Source organism: Panulirus ornatus, chromosome 52 (assembly GCF_036320965.1).
Source record: "Panulirus ornatus isolate Po-2019 chromosome 52, ASM3632096v1, whole genome shotgun sequence".
Taxonomy (NCBI): Eukaryota; Metazoa; Arthropoda; class Malacostraca; order Decapoda; family Palinuridae; genus Panulirus; species Panulirus ornatus.
In genome coordinates, this window is record NC_092275.1 from 12,360,509 (window position 1) to 12,387,331 (window position 26,823).

At 40.5% G+C, this 26,823-nt stretch overlaps 1 protein-coding gene across 1 annotated transcript in view; it reads left to right on the forward strand.

Moving 5' to 3' along the window:
- LOC139765067 (tetratricopeptide repeat protein 21B-like) overlaps positions 1–26,823 on the forward strand; it is a 171,045-nt gene that overhangs the window by 97,699 nt on the left and 46,523 nt on the right. The window contains exons 13-18 of the mRNA XM_071692184.1: positions 2,260–2,380; positions 6,262–6,404; positions 10,732–10,925; positions 17,552–17,642; positions 18,601–18,746; positions 19,333–19,480. Of these exons, the coding sequence (XP_071548285.1) occupies positions 2,260–2,380; positions 6,262–6,404; positions 10,732–10,925; positions 17,552–17,642; positions 18,601–18,746; positions 19,333–19,480 (843 nt within the window). The remainder of the gene's footprint in view (positions 1–2,259; positions 2,381–6,261; positions 6,405–10,731; positions 10,926–17,551; positions 17,643–18,600; positions 18,747–19,332; positions 19,481–26,823) is intronic.

Here is a 26,823-nt window from a genome sequence, read left to right on the forward strand (position 1 = left end):
TTCTCTGTTTACCAAGTCATTCTCCCTAACCCTCTCACTTTGCACACCACCTCGACCAAAACACCTTATATCTGCCACTCTATCATCAAGCACATTCAACAAACCTTCAAAATACTCACTCCATCTCCTTCTCACGTCACCACTACTTGTTATCACTTCCCCATCATCCTCCTTCACTAAAGTTCCCATTTGTTCCCTTGTCTCACGCACTTTATTTACCTCCTTCCAAAACATCTTTTTACTCTCCCTAAAATTTAATGATACTCTCTCACCCCAACTCTCATTTGCCCTCTTTTTCCCCGCTTGCACCTTTCTCTTGACCTCCTGTCTCATTCTTTTATACATCTCCCACTCATTTGCATTATTTCCCTGCAAAAATCTTTCAAATGCCTCTCTCTTTTCTTTCACTAATGATCTTAATTCTTCATCCCACCACTCACTACCCTTTCTAATCTGCCCACCTCCCACGCTTCTCATGCTACAAGCATCCCTTGCGCAAGCCATTACTGCTTCCCTAAATACATCCCATTCCTCCCCCACTCCCCTTACGTCCTTTCTTCTCACCTTTTTCCATTCTGTACTCAGTCTCTCCTGGTACTTCCTCACACAAGTCTCCTTCCCAAGCTCACTTACTCTCACCACTCTCATCACCCCAACTTTCTCTCTTCTTTTCTGAAAACCTCTACAAATCTTCACCTTCGCCTCCACAAGATAATGATCAGACATCCCTCCAGTTGCACCTCTCAGCACATTAACATCCAAAAGTCTCTCTTTCGTGCGTCTATCAATTAACACATAATCCAATAATGCTCTCTGGCCATCTCTCCTACTTACATAAGTATACTTATGTATATCTCTCTTTTTAAACCAGGTATTCCCAATCACCAGTCCTTTTTCAGCACATAAATCTACAAGCTCTTCACCATTTCCATTTACAACACTGAACACCCCATGTACACCAATTATTCCCTCAACTGCCACATTACCCACCTTTGCATTCAAATCACCCATCACTATAACCTGGTCTCGTGTATCAAAACTACTAACACTCACTCAGCTGCTCCCAAAACACTTGCCTCTCATGATACTTCTTCTCATGCCCAGGTGCATATGCACCAGTAATCACCCATCTCTCTCCATCCACTTTCAGTTTTATCCATATCAATCTAGAGTTATTTTTCGTACATTCTATCACATACTCCCACCACTCCTGTTTCAGGAGTAGTGCTACTCTTTCCCTTGCTCTTGTCCTCTCACTAACCCCTGACTTTACTCCCAAGGCATTCCCAAACCACTCTTCCCCTTTACCCTTGAGCTTCGTTTCACTTAGCGCTAAAACATCCAGGTTCCTTTCCTTAAACATACTACCTATCTCTCCTTTTTTCTCATCTTGGTTACATCCACACACATTTAGACGCCCCAATCTGAGCCGAGGAGGATGAGCCCTCCCCGCATGACTCCTCCTTCTGTTTCCCCTTTTAGAAAGTTAAAATACAAGGAGGGGAGGGTTTCCAGTCCCCCGCTCCTGTCACCTTTAGTCGCCTTCTACGACACGTGAGGAATGCATGGGAAGTATTCTTTCTCCCCTATCCCCAGTGATAAAAGCAAAATGAATAAATATATGAATAACGTTGAGATGTATAGGTATGTATATGTGCATGTGTGGACGTGTATGCATATACATGTGTATGTGGATGGGTTGGGCCATTCTTTCGTCTGTTTCCTTGCACTACCTCGCTAACGTGGGAGACAGCGACAAAGCAAGATAAAATAAATAAAACCTTCATCTTTGTTGCACTCAAATAAGGACTGCATCATATTAAGTGATAACTACAGCTACACCAGCATATAGAGTATAACATGTTTGGGAGTTGCTCTTAAGCCTCTTGCAATTGCATTTTTAGAACTGTATAGTGTAATTACATTCTAACACCTTGCTGTGATATGCCTATAGCATATGTCTTCAATTCTTTTTATTTCATGGTCATATTCATTTTATCAGAGACTTTACATAGGGATTTGTTTGACAAGCATAGTTGTTGTTAGTGGTGTCAGTATGTGTACATTTCACCATTGAAATTATAACATTACAAAGTAGGAATGATTATTTTTAAAACATTCTATTGTATAACAACTGTCTTACCTTTATGAATTTAAGTATATAGACATATTTGTGCTCCTTGTGTCTATTTGATGATTATTAAAAATAAAGCAGGTGAATCAGTATGTTTCATCTTTCATCATGAAATTTTCTTACAGGTACGAGAACAACCAACATATCATCTAGTTCGAGCACGGGTTCTGAAAAAGCAAGGGCAGTATCTTGAAGCAATTAATACACTGAAGGCATGTCTTAATATTGCCAATATTCGACCCACTAGTAAGTTCATGTGCATAGTTGTTGTTACCAATTACTCAGTATTCATTTATACTACATAAGGAGTACACTTGTTTTGCCTGTTGGCATATGTCTTAAATTTCAGTACTGTCATGCAACTTTTAAAGCTTTTTAAAACTTTTTAAATTGATTGTTTCACCACTTTGATACCATAGAGTATTTCTTTACTTTTTTTCCTTTTTCTTGCTTAGTTTTGTTATGGCAGCTGATGGTTGCATTGATTTTTAAAGAGCTGATCAGGTTATATTGTCATTGTGATTCACAAACCTAAGAGTTGTAAGCATATCAGTTCAATATTGGTTAACCCTCCTTGTAAGTCAGTTACTTATTTCTTGTGCATTGCCATACATTGAACCCTCCCAAGCAAATTTCTCCTTCCTCAGGTTGGTGACCAAAAATGTAAGTCTGATGTATGCTTCAGAAATTTTCTTACAAGTGCTTTGCAAAGATTTGAATTTCACTCTGATTTCTAATTGTATGTGAGAATTCAGGTCAAGTTCCAGTTCAATATTCAGCATTTATGTAACTTGTGATGAACAACTTCAGTGTCCTACTTCACATCATCACATGAGACTGGTATGAAGCCATTGTTATACTCTTTATCTTATCATGTTTAGCTCATGAAATTATTAAAGAAAATGTTGTATGACTTCATAATTTGGAAGTTATAGTTATTACATGTACAAGAATTCCCTGACATGTCAGAAAGCAACCAAAATACAGTATACATGAGCCAAGCAGTAATGATTGGGAGATGTATTAATGTTATGCCAGAGTGAAACATCTTGTAGGATTGAGTTCTGAAACCTGCAAGAGGAAGCTAGACAAATAGTTAAGAAGGGTTCTCAGTGAACCAAGATTGACAACACTGTTTATGACGATAGAGAATAAGAGGCTCATGAAATAGAGACATAGATGGTGAGTGTTATGTACTGGCCCAGCGCTGGTGGCTGATTCATGTGAGAAACTGCAGAAGCTGGTGACTGAGTTTGGAAAAGTGTGTGGAAGAAGAAAGTTAAGAGTAAATGTGAATAAGAGCAAGGTTATTAGGTACAGTAGGGTTGAGGGTCAAGTCAATTGGGAGGTGAGTTTGAATGGAGAAAAACTGGAGGAAGTGAAGTGTTTTAGATATCTGGGAGTGGATCTGGCAGCGGATGGAACCATGGAAGCGGAAGTGGATCATAGGGTGGGGGAGGGGGCGAAAATCCTGGGGGCCTTGAAGAATGTGTGGAAGTCGAGAACATTATCTCGGAAAGCAAAAATGGGTATGTTTGAAGGAATAGTGGTTCCAACAATGTTGTATGGTTGCGAGGCGTGGGCTATGGATAGAGTTGTGCGCAGGAGGATGGATGTGCTGGAAATGAGATGTTTGAGGACAATGTGTGGTGTGAGGTGGTTTGATCGAGTGAGTAACGTAAGGGTAAGAGAGATGTGTGGAAATAAAAAGAGCGTAGTTGAGAGAGCAGAAGAGGGTGTTTTGAAGTGGTTTGGGCACATGGAGAGGATGAGTGAGGAAAGATTGACCAAGAGGATATATGTGTCGGAGGTGGAGGGAACAAGGAGAAGAGGGAGACCAAACTGGAGGTGGAAAGATGGAGTGAAAAAGATTTTGTGTGATCGGGGCCTGAACATGCAGGAGGGTGAAAGGAGGGCAAGGAATAGAGTGAATTGGAGCGATGTGGTATACAGGGGTTGACGTGCTGTCAGTGGATTGAAGCAGGGCATGTGAAGCGTCTGGGGTAAACCATGGAAAGCTGTGTAGGTATGTATATTTGCGTGTGTGGACGTATGTATATACATGTGTATGGGGGGGGGGGTTGGGCCATTTCTTTCGTCTGTTTCCTTGCTCTACCTCGCAAACGCGGGAGACAGCGACAAAGTATAATAAAAAAAAAATATATATATATATATATATATATATATATATATATATATATATATATATATATATATATATATATATATATATATATATTTCTTTTTCTTTCAAACTATTCGCCATTTCCCGCATTAGCGAGGTAGCGTTAAGAACAGAGGACTGGGCCTTTGAGGGAATACCCTCACCTGGCCCAATTCTCTGTTCCTTCTTTTGGAAAATTGAAAAAAAAAAAAAAAAAAAAAACGAGAGGGGAGGATTTCCAGCCCCCCGCTCCCTCCCCTTTTAGTCGCCTTCTACGACACGCAGGGAATACGTGGGAAGTATTCTTAATCCCCTATATGTATATTTATATGTATATATTTATATGTATATATTTATTTATTTATTTTGCTTTGTCGCTGTCTCCCGCGTTTGCGAGGTAGCGCAAGGAAACAGACGAAAGAAATGGCCCAACCCACCCCCATACACATGTATATACATACACCTCCACACACGCAAATATACATACCTATACATCTCAATGTACACATATATACACACACACAGACACATACAAATATACCCATGCACACAATTCACACTGTCTGCCTTTATTCATTCCCATCGCCACCTCACCACACATGGAATACCATCCCCCTCCCCCCCTCATGTGTGCGAGGTAGTGCTAGAAAAAGACAACAAAGGCCCCATTCGTTCACACTCAGTCTCTAGCTGTCATGCAATAATCCCCGAAACCACAGCTCCCTTTCCACATCCAGGCCCCACACAGCTTTCCATGGTTTACCCCAGATGCTTCACATGCCCTGATTCAATCCACTGACAGCACATCAACCCCGGTATACCACATCGATCCAATTCACTCTATTTCTTGCCCGCCTTTCACCCTCCTGCATGTTCAGGCCCCTATCACTCAAAATCTTTTTCACTCCATCTTTCCACCTCCAATTTGGTCTTCCACTTCTCCTCATTCCCTCCACCTCTGACACATATATCCTGTTGGTCAATCTTTCCTCACTCATTCTCTCCATGTGACCAAACCATTTCAAAACACCCTCTTCTTCTCTCTCAACCACACTTTTCATTATCACACATCTCCCTTACCCTATTATTACTTACTCGATCAAACCACCTCTCACCACATATTGTCCTCAAACATCTCATTTCCAGCACATCCACCCTCCTGCGTATAACTCTATCCATAGCCCATGCCTCGCAACCATATAACGTTGTTGGAGCCACTATTCCTTCAAACATACCCATTTTTGCTTTCCGAGATAATGTTCTCGACTTCCACACATTCTTCAACGCTCCCATATATATGCATATGAGTGGATGGAACATTCTTCGTCTGTGTCCTGTTGCTACTTTGCTGATGCGGGAAATGGCAATCAGATATAATGAAAAAATAAAAATATGCATATCATACTTGGAGATGGGGAGAAAGAATACTTCCCACGTATTCCCTGCATTTTTGTAGAAGGTGACTAAAAGGGGAGGGAGCAGGAAGCTGGAAATCCTCCCCTCTGGTTTTTAATTTTCCAAAAGAGGGAACAGAGAAAAGGGCCAAGTACGGATATTTCCTCTAAGGCTCAGTCCTCTGTTCTTAACACTACCGCGCTAATGTGGGAAATGACAAATATTCACGAAAAAGAATATTTATTTGTTTATTCTATTTACTTGATCACCACTTCCCGCGTCTACAAGGTAGCGCCATGAAACAGATTGTGTTGTCATACATCCATCAACAAAATCATTAAATATTTGGTAAAAAAATCCCAGTGTTTGTTTATCTGAAATGCTCTTGAAGAAGACTTACAGTAAAACAAAATGCTAAAATAGAATAAGAATTAAAAGATTTTTTGGTTGAAACATAAAAGGTGTAAAAGGTTCCTTTCACACCTCTGTGATGATTTTGAATATATCATTATGATAATGAATTATAGTATTATCATGTAGATATTTAGCTAGATTTACTTTTTCAAAGCAACAAAAGGTAGCCGTAATAGAGCTGAGATGACTGTACCTGATCGAGCTTCAGTATTCTTGGAGTTATGTGATGCATACCGCCTGAACAGTCAAACCAATGAAGCAGCAAGCATCATGACACAAGCCATGACAGAGTTCCAGGTGGGAAATTATTCTTAATGCTTAAACAGTTATTTCTAAGAAGATATTAGACTTACAATGATTAGTTTGTTACCTGTAGAAATACTTTCATGGAAGATACATTCTTTCTTTCATGGTGATTCCTTTTTAGACTTTCACATTATAACTCACAGCATGGTCTGTCACATATTTTCTTATCCCACAGAATCTCTGAAAGATCATTACATTTCTTTATCAAATTATATCTTTCAGCTTCCACCATTCATTATTTTTTGCATCTTTACTTCAATTGCCTGTTTTAGTTATGTATATTGGAACCCCTGCTTTCCCCACATCTCCATTTTTTAAGTGCAAGTAGCAACTGCTGTATGTATTGTACCCCAGTGCAGTATGCAGATTTCTTAAACATTAAGTGCATTTTTGTTAGGTATTTTATTCATAAAGCTGGATAGATAACTCTAAGAGAGATATTTAGGAAAGATACCTCTGCTTACAATGTTTCTTTACCAAATTATGACTTCTGACTTCAGCCATTCAATACTTTTTGCATGTTTATTTTAATTGTCTTCCTTAAGTATAATTACTGCAAACCTGTTTTTTTCACACATCTCTCATTTTTAGTGCAAATAAGTAGCAATTTAGAGAAGCAGTGCAGGCACTTGCAAGAGGTGCATGTTGCATGAAAAAGGTGGGAGATGGGCTGATTATAAAGGGTTTTAAGTGGTGGGATGAAGCAAAGTAATTAAAGTTGCTAGCAAAAGAGAAAGGAGGAGTGCTGTGGGTAGTACTTACAGGGAGGAGTGCGAGTGGAAGATATGTAAGGGAGTGGCAGGAGGTCAAGAGGAAGGTGCAAGGGATAAAAGAAAGGGCAATTGAGTTTTGGGATGAGTTAGTATCGGTACACTTTAGGGAGAATAAGATGTTTTGGAAGGAGGTTATAATATGCAAAAAGCAAGTGAAAAAATGGGAAAATGAGTGAAGGGGGCAAAGGGTAAGTGGTTGTGGATAGTGAAGTGAGGAAGAGATGGGGTGAGTAGTTTGAAGGATTGTGTTTGATGATAGGGTGGCAGATATTGGGTATGCAAAGAGAGTCTTGTAGAATGGTTTGGTGAAGAGAGAATAGGTGGTGAAAACCATATGTAAGATGAAGTGAGCGGATGGTGTTGCAGTTGAATTTCCTTAGAAAGGGAGTGACTGTGTTTTGGATTGGATAGTTAGGATTTTCATTGTTTTATGTGGAAATTGGTGAGGTGCCTGTGGACTTGTGGAGTACATCTATAGTGCCATTGTAAAAAGGCAAGGGGGATAGAGATAAGTTCAAACCATAGAGTTATAAGTTTGTTGAGTGTACCTGGTAAGTTGTATGGGAGATTCGTGATTGAAAGGGTGAAGGCATGGACAGAGCATCAGAATGGGGAGGAACAATACAGTATCAGAAGTGATACAGGATGTGTGGATCAGGTGTCTGGTTTAAAGAATGTGTGCTTGCATTACTTAGAGAAACAGATGAATTTTATGTGGCATATTGGATCTGGAGAAAGCACATGACAAGGTTGATAGTGATGCCTTGTAGAGGGTTCCAAGAATGCATGGTTTGGGAGGAAAGCTACCAAAAAGCAGAGAAGTTTTCATCAAGGGTATAAGACATATTTATGAATAAGAAAAGGGGAGAGTGAGTGGTTCCAAGTGTAGGTTGGTCTGTGTTAGGGGGTATGTGATGTCACTGTGGCTGTTGAATTCGTTTATGGATGATGATGGTGTGGGAGGTATATGTGAGAGTCTTAGAGAGAGGGGCGAGTATGCAGTCTGTAGGGGATGAAAGGGCCTAGGAAGTGAGTCAGTTTGCTAATGATACAGCATTGTTGGCAGACTCAAGTGACAAACTGCATAAGTTGGTGGGTGAGTTTGGAAAAATGTATGAAAGGAGGATGTTTAGAGTGAACGTGAGTAAAAGCACGGTTATTAGGTTCAGCAGAGTTGAGGAACAGGTCAGTTGGGGCATGGGTTTGATTGAAGAAAAACTGGGGAAGTGTAGTGTTTTAGATACTTTAGAGTGGAAGTAAATCAGAAGGTGGGTGAGGGGACAAAGGTTCTGGGAGCTCTGGAGAATTTATGGAAAGAGCGTTATCCGGAAGGGCAAAAATGGGTATATTTGAAGGCAAAGTAGTCCCAGTAATATTATGTGGATGTGAGGCATAAGGTATAGGTGATGTGCTGAGGAGGGTAGATGTGTTGTAAGTGAAATGTTTGAGGACAGTATGTAGTGGGAGGTGGTTTGATTGAGTTAGTAATGAAAGGGTAAGAGGTAGGTATGGTAATGTAAAGAATTTGGTTGAGAAAGCTAAAGAGGTGTGTTGAAATGGTTTGGATACATAGAGAGAATGAGTATTCCTGGGGAAATTAAATGGGAGGGTATTGATTGAGAGGGTGAAGGCATGTACAGAGCATCAGATTGGGGAAGAGCAGTGTGGTTTCAGAAGTAGTAGAGGATGTGTGGATCAGATGTTAACTTTGAACAATGTGTGAGAAATACTTAGAAAAACAGATGGCTTTGTATGTAGCGTTTATGAATCTGGAGCAGGCATATGATACAGTTGATGGAGATGCTTTGTGGAAGGTCTTAAGAGTATATGGTTTAGGTAAGTAAGCTGCTAGAAGCTGTGAAAAGTTTTTACCAATGATGTAAGGCGTGTGTACAAGTAGGAAGAGAGGAGAGTGATTGATTCCCCATGAAGGTCAGTCTGTGGCAAGGTTGTGTGATACTCCCATGGTTGTTTAATTGTTTATTATGGGGTGGTTATGGAGGTAAATGCAAGAGTTTTGGAGTGAGGGGTTAGCATTCAGTCTGTTGGGGAAGAAAGTGCCTGGGAAGTGAGTCAGTTGTTGTTCCCCGATGATTTAGCTCTGATGGCTGATTCAAGGGAGAAACTGCAGAAATTGGTGACTGGGTGTGGAGAAGTGTGTAAAAGGAGAAAGTTGAGAGTAAATGTGAGTAAGAGTAAGGTACATGTAGGGTTGAGAGACAAGTTGATTGGGAAGAAAGTTTGAATGGAGAAAAATTAGAGGAAGTGAAGTATTTCACAGGGCATGTGAAACATCTGGGGTAAACCATGGAAAGGTCTGTGGGGTCTGGATGTGGATTGGGAGCTGTGGTTTTGGTGCATTACACATGACAACTAGAGACTGAGTGTGAACGAATGTGGCCTCTCTTGTCTGTTTTCCTGGCACTACCTCTCTGAAGCAGGAAACAGCATGGCCACCCCATGCATCAGTAAGGTAGTACCAGGAAATATACAAGGAAAGGCCACATCCGCTCACATCCACAGACCTTTCCATGGTTTACCTCAGACTTTTCTGTTTCTCAATCCCACTCTTCTCTGTGTTGCACTTTCCCTTTTTTCATCCTCGTGACCTCTCCCTCCTTGTTCTTCTTTCTTCACCCTTCTCTTTCCTCTTTTTTCTTTTCTTTTTCTCCTTCACCCTCCATAGGTATATTAGAATTCTACTAGGACAGGCTGTGTAGACCAGTTCTATCGGCAGTATTAGAAGTAAACAGTCTTGGTAACCCAAAGCACATATAAGAGCATTCTTTAAGATAGGCACATGCCTCCTTTTGACTGAACACTTTCGTCACTTAACTGTGACAGACCCAGGAGTGCCATACAGAAAAGGATACTGCATTTGGTTTAGCTGTCTTGGAAATGAAGCGTGTCTCATTTGCATCATAACCATTGGAATATTTGTGAAACTGAGTTAATTGGTAAAAATTTTCATCTGCTTCAGTGTGATCATGACAGGAGTGTTTGTTCATTCCACCTTGATGTGAACTGTAGTGAAGGTTCCTATACAATAAAGAATGTGCAGTGTATAGACTTTACTTTGATTTATACTGCTGGATGATGGAAAGAAATTGTGAGAGGTGTCATAGACAGTGAAACCAATCAGTCTGTGACCTTATTCAATTTTCTTTTCACCATAATTTCACTTTGATACCCTTTTATCAAACAAACAGCCTTCCTCAATTACATTAGAATATCTTTACCATTCTGAATTCTTGTGTAGATCTGTAGGTATGATTGAAATTCTCCCACCTTTAAAGAATCATTATGTGTAGTTCTGTATCCCCATCCATCCTGTGCCTGTATACTTCTGTATGAGATCTTTCTTACTACAGCACGAATGAGAGTTTTGAGATGTGAAAGCATTTCATAAATCTGGCCTCACTTCCAATTTAAATCTGACCAATGCATCCATATACTTCCAGAATTTCTTCTTTTACCATCTTTATGGTATGTAACTTTAGATAAATATCATTTTGTATATCAGAAACTATGACTTTGTTTTCCAGGGTACTGGTGAGGAGGTAAGGTTAAACATAGCAAGTGCTGATTTAGCTCTAATGCGTGGAGATGTGGAACATGCCTTGTCTTTGTTAAGAGCAATAGGACCTGAACAACAGTATTATCTTCAAGCTCGGGATAAAATGGCCTCCATCTATCTTAACCATCTCAAAGACAAACGAATGTTTGCTTCATGTTACAGGTTTGTTTAGGAACTTGAACTGTTAAGATGAATTATTACTTTTTATAGCAGAAAAGTAGTGAATTGATGTTTAGTGATATATAATGGAATTGAATGAAAGAGTATTGAATGAGAGTAAGTTATATCTGCTGTTAGTTGGAGTTTTTTTGTATATGTACATGAGGCCACCAGTGAAAGAAATAATCTGCATCATTCTACCCATATCATAGGGCCACCAACTGTATGACCTGTTTGCCATCTGACAAATAGGAAAGTTTTGCCCACTGGGCAAGCTAAATCTAATTAAGTGAAGATGGTTTGTTGTTTGGTTTTTGATTGTAAAATTGTGAGGAGTAGAAGGATATTCATTACTTGCATGTTTTTATGTTTGCCCCACTTACTTGTTCTGACTGTATACTTATCAGGGAAGATATATGAAACTAAACCATATTTAGGGCTATAGGCAGCAGGTTTGGATGGTATTGCAGTGGAATTTATTAAAAAAGGGGGTGACTGTATTGTTGACTGGTTGGTAAGGTTATTTAATGTATGTATGACTCATGGTGAGGTGCCTGAGGATTGGCGGAATGCGTGCATAGTGCCATTGTACAAAGGCAAAGGGGATAAGAGTGAGTGCTCAAATTACAGAGGTATAAGTTTGTTGAGTATTCCTGGCAAATTGTATGGGAGGGTATTGATTGAGAGGGTGAAGGCATGTACAGAGCATCAGATTGGGGAAGAGCAGTGTGGTTTCAGAAGTGGTAGAGGATGTGTGGATCAGTTGTTTGCTTTGAAGAATGTATGTGAGAAATACTTAGAAAAGCAAATGGATTTGTATGTAGCATTTATGGATCTGGAGAAGGCATATGATAGAGTTGATAGAGATGCTCTGTGGAAGGTATTAAGAATATATGGTGTGGGAGGCAAGCTGTTAGAAGCAGTGAAAAGTTTTTATCGAGGATGTAAGGCATGTGTACGTGTAGGAAGAGAGGAAAGTGATTGGATCTCAGTGAATGTAGGTTTGCGGCAGGGGTGTGTGATGTCTCCATGGTTGTTTAATTTGTTTATGGATGGGGTTGTTAGGGAGGTGAATGCAAGAGTTTTGGAAAGAGGGGCAAGGATGAAGTCTGTTGGGGATGAGAGAGCTTGGGAAGTGAGTCAGTTGTTGTTCGCTGATGATACAGCGCTGGTGGCTGATTCATGTGAGAAACTGCAGAAGCTGGTGACTGAGTTTGGTAAAGTGTGTGAAAGAAGAAAGTTAAGAGTAAATGTGAATAAGAGCAAGGTTATTAGGTACAGTAGGGTTGAGGGTCAAGTCAATTGGGAGGTGAGTTTGAATGGAGAAAAACTGGAGGAAGTGAAGTGTTTTAGATATCTGGGAGTGGATCTGGCAGCGGATGGAAACATGGAAGCGGAAGTGGATCATAGGATGGGGAAGGGGGCGAAAATTCTGGGAGCCTTGAAGAATGTGTGGAAGTCGAGAACATTATCTCGGAAAGCAAAAATGGGTATGTTTGAAGGAATAGTGGTTCCAACAATGTTGTATTGTTGCGAGGCGTGGACTATGGATAGAGTTGTGCGCAGGAGGATGGATGTGCTGGAAATGAGATGTTTGAGGACAATGTGTGGTGTGAGGTGGTTTGATCGAGTAAGTAACGTAAGGGTAAGAGAGATGTGTGGAAATAAAAAGAGCGTGGTTTAGAGAGCAGAAGAGGGTGTTTTGAAATGGTTTGGTCACATGGAGAGAATGAGTGAGGAAAGATTGACCAAGAGGATATATGTGTCGGAGGTGGAGGGAACGAGGAGAAGAGGGAGACCAAATTGGAGGTGGAAAGATGGAGTGAAAAAGATTTTGTGTGATCGGGGCCTGAACATGCAGGAGGGTGAAAGGAGGGCAAGGAATAGAGTGAATTGGAGCGATGTGGTATACCGGGGTTGACGTGCTGTCAGTGGATTGAATCAAGGCATGTGAAGCGTCTGGGGTAAACCATGGAAAGCTGTGTAGGTATGTATATTTGCGTGTGTGGACGTATGTATATACATGTGTATGGGGGTGGGTTGGGCCATTTCTTTCGTCTGTTTCCTTGCTCTACCTCGCAAACGCGGGAGACAGCGTCAAAGCAAAAAAAAAAAAAAAAAAAAAAAAAAAGATACCCTGATAGTGGATGTAGCAGAGAATTAAACTATGGATGTTAAAGTGAGTCACTGGATGGAAGAGGGGGTTAAGGATTTAGGTATATTGATATATGTGTGGAAGAAGTAATTGTCTGTTAAGGCAAAGATCGGTATGTTTGAAGGTATAGTATTCCCAGCAAAGTTATATGGATGTGAGCCTTGGATTTTGAATACAAAATGAGGGAAGAGAGCAGACATGTTGGAGATAGAATGTCTTAGGTGGTATAAGGTAGGTTGATAAGGTAAAAAAAAAAAAAAAAAAAAAAAAAACTGTGTAAGAGAGATGTGGCTGTAAGCACAGTTTCCAGTGCAGGGTGTGAAGGGTAGAGGAAAACCAGAGAATGGAAGGATAAAGAAGGCTTCCAACATATCAGAGCCTGAACATCTAGGAAGATAAGAAACATGCATGGGTTATTTTGAACTGGATTGATATCATATATGGGTGCAGATGTCAGTGGGCTGATCCAAGGCATATGAAGTAGTTAAGAAATACCTTGGAATAGCCTGTAGGGCTTGGCTATGGATGGTAAGTGCTGGTTTCAGTACATTAGACTCATCTAGGGAGTGGAGAAGCACTTGGTTATGAAAAAAAAATTGATACTTGCTTTCCTTCCTTTCTTTGTAAGGTGGCAGTACTAAGAGATGATGGAATTACACAAATGTTGGGGTAATAGTATACTGATTATTAATGCTAATCATAATGGTTTCTATGGGAATGTTCTTTTAGTGTTTGTACAAATTTGAGTTCAGTGCCGTTTTGAAGCTGAACTGCAACTCAGGAAAGAGGTTTCTTGAAGCAAGGGATGATGGTGGCAGGAGTGGTGCAGTTGCTTCTTTCAGAACTATCAGGCAAGGTCCCAATGATGGTTGGAGAGACTTTGGAGAACCAACATGTCAAGTGCTTCTTGATAGATTGGGTGAGAGGACCAAAAATAATTTTGCATCTTTTCTGCACTCTTTTTATCAACCCTTCTTGTTTGGTTGAGAAAGAGGAAGACTAGGCATGTGAGGCATAGGTAAGTTTGTGAACAGGGAAAGTTGCATACATGTTTGGAAGTTCAGATGTGTGCATGTATGCTGTGTCTGTAATCAAAGAAGAATATAAAGATGATGGCTGGAAAATTGATAGCAGAACTGATATACTTCTGCCATCTAATTTTATTGTCCAGAGTGAAGCCAAACAGCTTATTGGACTAAACGTTTAAACTTGGGGAGTTGAGTGAAACAGTTAGGGGTGAGACACGTTTGGAAGCAAGACTAATTTGCATAAATGCGATTTTGGATTGTTCTATTGGGGATTTGCTTGGTAGTCTGCCATACCTGGAGGGAGTTGTAGTTGGGAGAGCAAGCTCTTGGCTGTGTAACACTAGTGGTAGAGTTATCAAAATACTTCATCAAGCAGGTGGATCTACAAGGGAATTGTTTATGAGTATCAGGAAATACATGGAATCCATCTCTGTGTAGGAACTATTTTTTTGTTTTATATAAGGATTTTTTTTTATTGGAAGTTTCAACATAAAAAAAAGAAAGTAAGTGTGGATAGAACAGGGAATGATGAATGTTTGGGCTGATGTGGAATTGTGAAGGAAGATGGTGAGAAAGTGATAGAGTTTTTTAGTGTTATCATGTAGAAAAAATGAATTTGATTAGAGTTAGGAACATGGAGGAAATATGATTTTAAGATGGAAAGACAGAGAAAAGGGTACTATATTATCACAGTCATATATAAGTGTGGATGAAATTTCAGACATGTTAGTAATTGTGGGATATTGAGAAAAATTCTACGTAATCCAATCTTGACAGGCGCGCGAAAGAGAGACTTTTGGATGTTAATGTGCTGAGAGGTGCAACTGGAGGGATGTCTGATCATTATCTTGTGGAGGCTAAGGTGAAGATTTGTATGGGTTTTCAGAAAAGAAGAGTGAATGTTGGGGTGAAGAGGGTGGTGAGAGTAAGTGAGCTTGGGAAGGAGACTTGTGTGAGGAAGTACCAGGAGAGACTGAGTACAGAATGGAAAAAGGTGAGAACAATGGAAGTAAGGGGAGTGGGGGAGGAATGGGATGTATTTAGGGAATCAGTGATGGATTGTGCAAAAGATGCTTGTGGCATGAGAAGAGTGGGAGGTGGGTTGATTAGAAAGGGTAGTGAGTGGTGGGATGAAGAAGTAAGAGTATTAGTGAAAGAGAAGAGAGAGGCATTTGGACGATTTTTGCAGGGAAAAAATGCAATTGAGTGGGAGATGTATAAAAGAAAGAGACAGGAGGTCAAGAGAAAGGTGCAAGAGGTGAAAAAGAGGGCAAATGAGAGTTGGGGTGAGAGAGTATCATTAAATTTTAGGGAGAATAAAAAGATGTTCTGGAAGGAGGTAAATAAAGTGCGTAAGACAAGGGAGCAAATGGGAACTTCAGTGAAGGGCGCAAATGGGGAGGTGATAACAAGTAGTGGTGATGTGAGAAGGAGATGGAGTGAGTATTTTGAAGGTTTGTTGAATGTGTTTGATGATAGAGTGGCAGATATAGGGTGTTTTGGTTGAGGTGGTGTGCAAAGTGAGAGGGTTAGGGAAAATGATTTGGTAAACAGAGAAGAGGTAGTAAAAGCTTTGCGGAAGATGAAAGCCGGCAAGGCAGCAGGTTTGGATGGTATTGCAGTGGAATTTATTAAAAAAGGGGGTGACTGACTGTATTGTTGACTGGCTGGTAAGGTTATTTAATGTATGTATGACTCATGGTGAGGTGCCTAAGGATTGGCGGAATGCGTGCATAGTGCCATTGTACAAAGGCAAAGGGGATAAGAGTGAGTGCTCAAATTACAGAGGTATAAGTTTGTTGAGTATTCCTGGTAAATTATATGGGAGGATATTGATTGAGAGGGTGAAGGCATGTACAGAGCATCAGATTGGGGAAGAGCAGTGTGGTTTCAGAAGTGGTAGAGGATGTGTGGATCAGTTGTTTGCTTTGAAGAATGTATGTGAGAAATACTTAGAAAAGCAAATGGATTTGTATGTAGCATTTATGGATCTGGAGAAGGCATATGATAGAGTTGATAGAGATGCTCTGTGGAAGGTATTAAGAATATATGGTGTGGGAGGCAAGTTGTTAGAAGCAGTGAAAAGTTTTTATCGAGGATGTAAGGTATGTGTACGTGTAGGAAGAGAGGAAAGTGATTGGTTCTCAGTGAATGTAGGTTTGCGGCAGGGGTGTGTGATGTCTCCATGGTTGTTTAATTTGTTTATGGATGGGGTTGTTAGGGAGGTGAATGCAAGAGTTTTGGAAAGAGGGGCAAGTATGAAGTCTGTTGGGGATGAGAGAGCTTGGGAAGTGAGTCAGTTGTTGTTCGCTGATGATACAGCGCTGGTGGCTGATTCATGTGAGAAACTGCAGAAGCTGGTGACTGAGTTTGTTATAGTGTGTGAAAGAAGAAAGTTAAGAGTAAATGTGAATAAGAGCAAGGTTATTAGGTACAGTAGGGTTGAGGGTCAAGTCAATTGGGAGGTGAGTTTGAATGTAGAAAAACTGGAGGAAGTGAAGTGTTTTAGATATCTGGGAGTGGATCTGGCAGCGGATGGAACCATGGATGCGGAAGTGGATCATAGGGTGGGGGAGGGGGCGAAAATTCTGGGAGCCTTGAAGAATGTGTGGAAGTCGAGAACATTATCTCGGAAAGCAAAAATGGGTATGTTTGAAGGAATAGTGGTTCCAACAATGTTGTATGGTTGCGAGGCGTGGGCTATGGATAGAGTTGTGCGCAGGAGGATGGATGTGCTGGAAATGAGATGTTTGAGGACAATGTGTAGTGTGAGGTGGTTTGATCGAGTAAGTAACCTAAGGGTAAGAGAGATGTGTGGAAATAAAAAGAGCGTGGTTGAGAGAGCAGAAGAGGGTGTTTTGAAATGGTTTGGGCACATGGAGAGAATGAGTGAGGAAAGATTGACCAAGAGGATATATGTGTCGGAGGTGGAGGGAACGAGGAGAAGAGGGAGACCAAATTGGAGGTGGAAAGATGGAGTGAAAAAGATTTTGTGTGATCGGGGCCTGAACATGCAGGAGGGTGAAAGGAGGGCAAGGAATAGAGTGAATTGGAGCGATGTGGTATACCGGGGTTGATGTGCTGTCAGTGGATTGAATCAGGGCATGTGAAGCGTCTGGGGTAAACCATGGAAAGCTGTGTAGGTATGTATATTTGCGTGTGTGGACGTGTATGTATATACATGTGTATGGGGGTGGGTTGGGCCATTTCTTTCGTCTGTTCCCTTGCGCTACCTCGCAAACGCGGGAGACAGCGACAAAGCAAAAAAAGAAAAAAAAAAAATCCAATCTTGTATAGGAAATGGCACCCTGAATAGGCATAGATTCATAAAAGCATCTTTATTTATTTTGGTTCTTCATGTACTCTCCTAATGTGATCAGCATTTTCACTCATTGCTAGAAATTTTATATTTTTCAATATAGACATTGAGTAACTGTTACCAACAGAGAAGTGGTGGAGAAAGACCCAACACCACAGAGTTTCTTGATGCTGGGTGATGCTTATATGTCAATCCAGGAGCCTGACCGTGCCATTGAGGTAAGGCAAGTGTTCTATTTGTTCAATTTTTTTTTTTTCAATATTATTTGACAATACAGGAAACCAGTTATTGATTTATACCTGTGCTTAATTTGTTTGAAGAAAAAGTTTCTTAGTTCTGCTGTGTGATATTTGATTGCGAAAAGTATTTGGCTGTACAGGCATAGAAAGTTAAATCAGGTATAGACTTAAGTATTTACATTATGTTCACTCTAGTCAGTATGCTCTGGTTAAATGACAATTTCTGACAATTTTCTGGAGTTTGTTCTTTATAATTGTTTGAAGTGAGACAATTTTTACTGTGTACAATAATATGCTGTCATTGGACTGAACCAGGGCATGTGAAGTACCTGGGATAAACCATGGAAAGGTTTATGGGGTCCGATTGTGGGCAGTTCAAGAATGAATGTAAGCTGATGTGGATTTTTCATTTGTTCCTGGTGTTACCTTGCAAGTGCAGGAAAAGATGATCAAGTATAAAGAAGAGAACAATAACATACTGTTTAAGTCATCCTAACATAAAGGAGACCAAGGTTAATTGAAATAGGTTTGGTACATCCACTGCACCCTTATCTAGACAATAAGCTTTACTTTGAGGGTGACTTAACACTTTGAAATAACATAGATCTGATTTACCCTTTGTAGAAAATTCACAACTATGACAGGAATGAATTGATGTAAAGCATTCATATTTGTGATAAGTACCATAGTCAGTTTTCTTCTTTCACGAGAATGCTTGGTGTTTTTCCTGTCTTAGTACAAAAATGGATGAGAATGTATAGTACTTTGGTGCAACAGGAAAATTCTATCTGTATGATTTTTTGATGAAAAAGTACAGTCAGATGATGTAAATTTCTACAATAGACACAACAATAATTGTATTTGAAGTTGGCAGTGGGTGCTTCTTATTAGTGGTGCTGTGTTACATTTATAAATAATAAAATTATGTGATTTTCAGGTTTATGAACAAGCCTTAAAACGCAACCCCAGGGACCCTGTTTTAGCATGTCGCATGGGCATGGCACTAGTAAAGACTCATCAGTATGGAAAAGCAATTAACTATTACAAGGAAGCTATTAAAACTGGAAGTAACAACCAACTTAGGTAAGGTATTCAGTGATATTTTCTTTAACCCCTGTGTTCTCCTTACTTAGGAGAAGGTCATTAACCTTTTAACATTTACAAATGAAGATCTTTGCCACAGGATCACCATCCACAGATAAAGATCTTCACATAATTTTTCCAACAATTTTAATATTTTTTTGGATAGCGGTAGGGATATGGAAGCGTATGGGTAACAAATGCTTCCACAGGACTATCACTCTCGGTTACCCTGGTGACATGGAGGAGGGAAACTCACTATTTTTGATGTTGCCACATTTGCCAGTTTTTGCTGGTATGTTTTTACATTAGCTGTATGAATACTGTTGATAAAGTTTTTAGTAAAGCATATTTATAAATTCGTTTGTTCTTAGAGGAATGAAGCAAAATGTCTGACCTTTCATATTTTTAGATGCATATCTTGATTATGATTTTCCATCGTCATTAATTCTTCAAATATTGATTTTGGCTGTTCATCCCCCCCCCCCCCATTTTTTTTGGGGGGAGGGGGGAAATGATAGTTAAGGTTATTAAACTGAGATAGGTTTTTGATATTAATTTCATATATATTTTTTATTTTCTTTAATAGGTATGACATGGCAGAGCTCCAAATGCGTCTGAAACAGTATGACAAAGCGGAAAAAACCATCGTACAAGCTTTAGAGGTTGAAAGTCATAGTTCTGTTGACCTCACTTCTATGCTTAGTCAAGCAAAACTTCTGAATCTCCTAGCAAAGGTGATATTTGATATTCAGACTGTTTATGCCTATCAGTTTAACTGTCTTAAAGGTTGTCATCCATCAATTTAGTATGACCCATTGATGATCATATATGCCAGCTTTGTAATTGCAAACACTTTTATCCAATACACATTATTAATTCATACTAATTTGGAGACCCTTTGAATTGTTTGTGGATGAATTGGCAGAAAAAATATATATATTGCATGTACATATTCATACTTGCTTGCCTTCATCCATTCCTGACCTTACCCTGCCACCTAGGAACAGCATGTGTGATGCCTCCATGGTTGTTAAATTTGTTTATGGATGGGTAAGTATTTAGTCTGTTGTGGATGAGAGGGCTTGGGAAGTAAGTCAGTTGTTGTTTGCTGACGATACAGTGTTTGTGGCTGATTTGGGTGAGAAACCGCATAAGCTAGTGACTGAGTTTGGTAAAGTGTGTGAAAGAAGAAAGTTGAGAGTAAATGTGAATAAGAGCAAGGTTATTAGGTTCATTAGGGTTGAGGGACAGGTTAATTAGGAGGTAAGTTTGAATGGAGAAAAATAGGAGGTAGCGAAGTCTTTTCGATATCTGCAAGTTGACTAAGCAGCGGATGGAGCCATAGAAGCAGAAGTGAGTCACAGGGTGGGGGAGGGATGAAGATTCTGGGAGCGTTGAAGAATGTGTTGAAAGAGAGAACGTTATCTCAGAGGGCTTAAACGGGTATGTTTGAAATGATAGTAGTTCCAGCAATATTATATGGTGGTGTAGCATGGGCTATAGATAGGGTTGTACTGAGAAGGAAGAATGTGTTGGAAATGAAATGTTTGAGGACAATATGTGGTGTGAGGTGGTTTGATCAAGTAAGTAATGAAAGGGTGAGAGAGATGTGTAGTAATAAAAAGAGTGTGATTGAGAGCAGAAGAGGGTGTGTTGAAATAGTTTGGACATATGGAGAGAATGAGTGTGGAAAGGTTGACAAAGAGGATATATGTGTCAGAGGCAGAGGGAACAAGAAGTGGGAGACCAAATTGGAGGTGGAAGGATGGAGTGAAAAAGATTTTGAGCAATCAGGGCCTCAACATACAGGAGGGTGAAAGGCGTGCAAGGAATAGAGTGAATTGGAACGATATGGTATACCAGGGTTGACGTGCTGTCAGTAGACTGAACCAGGGCATGTGAAACATCTGGGATAAACCATGGAAAGGTTTGTGGGACCTGGATGTGGATAGGGAGCATTACACATGACAGATAGAGACTGAGTGTGAACAAATGTGGCCTTTTTGTCTGTTTTCCTGGCACAACCTCACTGAAGTAGGTGGTAGTGATGCTGTTCCCTGTGGGGCGGTGTGATGCCAGGAATGGATAAAGGCAAGCAAGTATGAATATGTATGTGCATACATGTGTATATGGATGTGTATGAGTATATTTTGATAAATCTTTATTCTTTATTATACTTTGTTGCTGTCTCCCACGTTAGTGAGGTAGCGCAAGGAAACAGACGAAAGAATGGCCCAACCCACCCAAATACATATGTATATACATACACATCCACTCACGCAAGTATACATACTTATACATTTCAACATATACATACATTTACATACACAGACATATACATGTATACACATGTACATGATTCATACTTGCTGCCTTTATTCATTCCTGTCGCCACCCCTCCACACATGAAATGACAACCCCCTCCCCCACATGCGTGCGAGGTAGCGCTAGGAAAAGACAACAAAGGCCACATTCATTCACACTCCGTCTCTAGCTGTCATGTATAATGCACCGAAACCACAGCTCCCTTTCCACATCCAAGCCCCAAAGAACTTTCCATGGTTTACCCCAGACGCCTCACATGCCCTGCTTCAATCCATTGACAGCATGTTGACCCCGGTATACCACATCGTTCCAATTCACTCTATTCCTTGCACGCCTTTCACCCTCCTGCATGTTCAGGCCCCGATCACTCAAAATCTTTTTCACTCCATCTTTCCACCTCCAATTTGGTCTCCCACTTCTCCTCATTCCCTCCACCTCTGACACATATCCTCTTTTTCAGTCTTTCCTCACTCATTCTGTCCATGTGACCAAACCATTTCAAAACACCCTCATCTGCTCTCTCAACCACACTCTTTTTATTACCACACATCTCTCTTACCCTTTCATTACTTACTCAATCAAACTACCTCACACCTCATATTGTCCTCTAACATCTCTTTTCCAACACCTTCCACCCTCGTCTGCACAACTCTGTTTATAGCCCTCGTCTCACAACCATATAACATTGTTGGAACCACTGTTCGTTCAAACATACCCATTTTTGCTTTCCGAGATAATGTTCTCGCTTTCCACACTTTTTTCAACGCTCCCTGAACTTTCGCCCCCTCCCGACCCTGTGACTCACTTCCACTTCCATGGTTCCATCTGCTGCCCAATCCACTTCCAGATATCTGAAACACTTCACTTCCTCCAGTTTTTCTCCATTCAAACTTACCTCCCAGTTAACTTGTCCCTCAACCCTACTATACCTAATAACCTTGCTATTATTCACATTTACTCTCAGCTTTCTTCTTTCACATACTTTACCAAACTCAGTCTCCAGCTTTTGCAGTTTCTCACCCGAATCAGCCACCAGCGCTGTATCATCAGCGAACAACAAATGACTCACTTCCCAAGCCCTCTCATCCACAACAAACTGCATACTTGCCCTTCTCTCCAAAACTCTTGCATTCACCTCCCTAATAACCCCATCCATAAACAAATTAAACAACCATGGAGACATCACGCACTCCTTCCACAAACCGACATTCACTGAGAACCAGTCACTTTCCTCTCTTCCTACTCATACACATGCCTTACATCCTTGATAAAAACTTTTCGCTGCTTTTGGCAACTTACCTCCCACACCATATACTCTTAATACCTTCCACAGAGCATCTCTATCAACTCTATCATATGTCTTCTCCAGATCCATCAATGCTACTTACAAATCCATCTGTTTTCCTAAGTATTTCTCACATACATTCTTCAAATCAAACACCTGATCCGCACATCCTCTACCACTCCTGAAACCACACTGCTATTCCCCAATCTTAAGCTCTGTACATGCCTTTACCCTCTCAATCAATCCCCTCCCATATGATTTCCCAGGAATACTCAACAAACTTATACCTCTGTAATTTGAGCATTCACCTTTATCCCCTTTGCCTTTGTACAATGACACTATGCATGCATTTCACCAATCCTCAGGCACTTCACCATGAACCATACATACATTGCATATCCATACCAACCAGTCAAACATAGTCCCCCCTTTTTTAATAAAGTCCACTGCAACACTATCCAAACCTGCCACCTTGCCAGCTTTCATCTTCCACAAAGCTTACACTTCCTCTTTTCTGTTTACCAAATCATTCTCCCAGACCCTTTCACTTTGCACACCACCTCAACCAAAACACCCTGTATATGCCACTATATCATCAAACACATTCAACAAACCTTCAAAATACTCACTCCATCTCCTTCTCACATCACCACTACTTGTTATTACCTCCCCCTTAGCCCCCTTCACCGATGCTCCTATTTGCTTTCTTGTCTTATGCACCTTATTTACCTCCTTCCAAAACATCTTTTTATTCTCCCTAAAATCTAATGATGCTCTCTCACCCCAACTCTCATTTGCCCTCTTTTTCACCTCTTGCACCTTTCTCTTGACCTCCTGCCTCTTTCTTTTATACATCTCCCAGTCATTCGCACTACTTCCCTGCAGAAATCGTCCAAACGCCTCTCTCATCTCTTTCACTAACAATCTTACTTCCTCTTCCCACTGCTCACTATCCTTTCTAATCTGCCCACCTCCCACCTTTCTCATGCCACAAGCATCTTTTGTGCAAGCCGTCCCTGCTTCCCTAATTACATCCCATTCCTCCCCCACTCCCCATACGTCATTTGCTCTCACCTTTTTCCATTCTGCACTCAATCTCTTCTGGTACTTCCTCACACAAGTCTCCTTTCCACACTCACTTACTCTCACCACTCTCTTCACCCCAACACTCTCTCTTCTTTTCTGAAAACCTCTACAAATCTTTACCTTTGCCTCCACAAGATAATGATCAGACATCCCTCCAGTTGCACCTCTCAGCACATTAACATCCAAAAGTCTCTCTTTCATGCACTTATGTATAAACATACGTAAGTGAGTGGATGGTCCATTCTTCGTTTCTTTCCTAGCACTACCTCACTGTGGCGGGAGACAGCAATTATTTATAATGATAATGATAATATATATATATATATAACAAGTAGTGGTGATGTGAGAAGATGGAGTGAGTATTTTGAAGGTTTATTGAATGTGTTTGATGATAGAGTGACAGATATAGGGTGTTTTGGTCGAGGTGGTGTGCAAAGTGAGAGGGTTAGGGAAAATGATTTGGTAAACATAGAAGAGGTAGTAAAAGCTTTGCGGAAGATGAAAGCCGGCAAGGCAGCAGGTTTGGATGGTATTGCAGTGGAATTTATTAAAAAAGGGGGTGACTGTATTGTTGACTGGTTGGTAAGGTTATTTAATGTATGTATGACTCACGGTGAGGTGCCTGAGGATTGGCGGAATGCGTGCATAGTGCCATTGTACAAAGGCAAAGGGGATAAGAGTGACTGCTCAAATTACAGAGGTATAAGTTTGTTGAGTATTCCTGGTAAATTATATGGGAGGGTATTGATTGAGAGGGTGAAGGCATGTACAGAGCATCAGATTGGGGAAGAGCAGTGTGGTTTCAGAAGTGGTAGAGGATGTGTGGATCAGGTGTTTGCTTTGAAGAATGTATGTGAGAAATACTTAGAAAAGCAAATGGATTTGTATGTAGCATTTATGGATCTGGAGAAGGCATATGATAGAGTTGATAGAGATGCTCTGTGGAAGGTATTAAGAATATATGGTGTGGGAGGCAAGTTGTTAGAAGCAGTGAAAAGTTTTTATCGAGGATGTAAGGCATGTGTACGTGTAGGAAGAGAGGAAAGTGATTGGGTCTCAGTGAATGTAGGTTTGCGGCAGGGGTGTGTGATGTCTCCATGGTTGTTTAATTTGTTTATGGATGGGGTTGTTAGGGAGGTGAATGCAAGAGTTTTGGAAAGAGGGGCAAGTATGAAATCTGTTGGGGATGAGAGAGCTTGGGAAGTGAGTCAGTTGTTGTTTGCTGATGATACAGCGCTGGTGGCTGATTCATGTGAGAAACTGCAGAAGCTGGTGACTGAGTTTGGTAAAGTGTGTGAAAGAAGAAAGTTAAGAGTAAATGTGAATAAGAGCAAGGTTATTAGGTACAGTAGGGTTGAGGGTCAAGTCAATTGGGAGGTGAGTTTGAATGAAGAAAAACTGGAGGAAGTGAAGTGTTTTAGATATCTGGGAGTGGATCTGGCAGCGGATGGAACCATGGAAGCGGAAGTGGATTATAGGGTGGGGGAGGGGGCGAAAATTCTGGGAGCCTTGAAGAATGTGTGGAAGTCGAGAACATTATCTCGGAAAGCAAAAATGGGTATGTTTGAAGGAGTAGTGGTTCCAACAATGTTGTATGGTTGCGAGGCGTGGGCTATGGATAGAGTTGTGCGCAGGAGGATGGATGTGCTGGAAATGAGATGTTTGAGGACAATGTGTGGTGTGAGGTGGTTTGATCGAGTAAGTAACATAAGGGTAAGAGAGATGTGTGGAAATAAAAAGAGCGTGGTTGAGAGAGCAGAAGAGGGTGTTTTGAAATGGTTTGGGCACATGGAGAGAATGAGTGAGGAAAGATTGACCAAGAGGATATATGTGTCGGAGGTGGAGGGAACGAGGAGAAGAGGGAGACCAAATTGGAGGTGGAAAGATGGAGTGAAAAAGATTTTGTGTGATTGGGGCCTGAACATGCAGGAGGGTGAAAGGAGGGCAAGGAATAGAGTGAATTGGAGCGATGTGGTATACCGGGGTTGACGTGCTGTCAGTGGATTGAATCGGGGCATGTGAAGCATCTGGGGTAAACCATGGAAAGCTGTGTAGGTATGTATATTTGCGTGTGTGGACGTATGTATATACATGTGTATGGGGGTGGGTTGGGCCATTTCTTTCGTCTGTTTCCTTGTGCTACCTCGCAAACGCGGGAGACAGCGGCAAAAAAAAAAAAAAAAAAAAATATTCCCATAAATTAATGAATGGGGAAATTAACTTTAGGAAGCATGTACGATAGAGTAGAAGTTTTGGTATGGAGATTACAACTTGGATTTTCTTAATATGGATAAGTATGAAAGGAAAGCATTGCTAAGTACATGTGAATACTGGGAGTAAGAAATGGTGTCAATTGATTGAATGAAAGCCTGTAAAAATAGTATGACTGTATCATAAAGGATGTATGGCAGATAGGAAGTTATTAAATATCAGTGACAGTGTTATTAAAGATGCAAGAGAAGAATACGAAGGATAGTTATGGCCAATTAACTGTCGAAGATTGTATATAGAGGAAAGTTACAGTCAATGAACTGTTCAAAACTGAGATACTTCAGAATAGAATCTCCGGGAAATAGTTATAAATCATCTATATTGGTAGTATTTTGTATGCAAATGTAGAAGTGAATATGAATATGTTAGGTTTTCCTGATTGCTTAACAGTTACTGAGATGAATAATCAAGTACTGTTGTAAATTTACAGAGATGAAGAATGGAAGTGTTATTTTTGTTCTATGGATTAAAAAACTATAGATACAGAATGCTTTTCTCATGTCTAACAGTGAAGAAACTCATTTTACTGGACACATTTTTTTATCATCAGCAGTAGGATTGTTGTTTACATGGATAACTATGTGCATTCAGGACAGGTAACCTAGATCCTGCAGTATCAACAGCATGGGAATGATACCTTGTAGCTAATATTCAGAATGGTTACTTAAAGGAACTGTATAATAATGCAAAAAGTAATAACTTTATTGAGATACTGTCTACCTAAGAATAACATAGGAAGTTACATGCCCAAGCATACTCAGTAAACAGATTTAATTTGGGTAGAGTAATATTGTTTAAAGAATCATTGATCTCTAGTAGCAGCAGATGGAAAGAGTAAATTCCGTAACTAAATACATGACTGGATGGGCCATTTTTCATGTTTCCTGGCACTACCTTGCTGACATGGGAAACGGCGATCAAGTGTAATAAATAGGGGATAGGGGAGAAAGAATACTTCCCATGCATTCCTCGCATGTCATAGAAGGCAACTAAAGGGGATGGGAGTGGGGGGCTAGAAACCCTCCCCTCCTTGTATTTTAACTTTCTAAAAGAGGAAACAAGAAGGAGTCATGCGGGGAGTGCTCATCCTCCTCGAAGGCTCAGATTGGG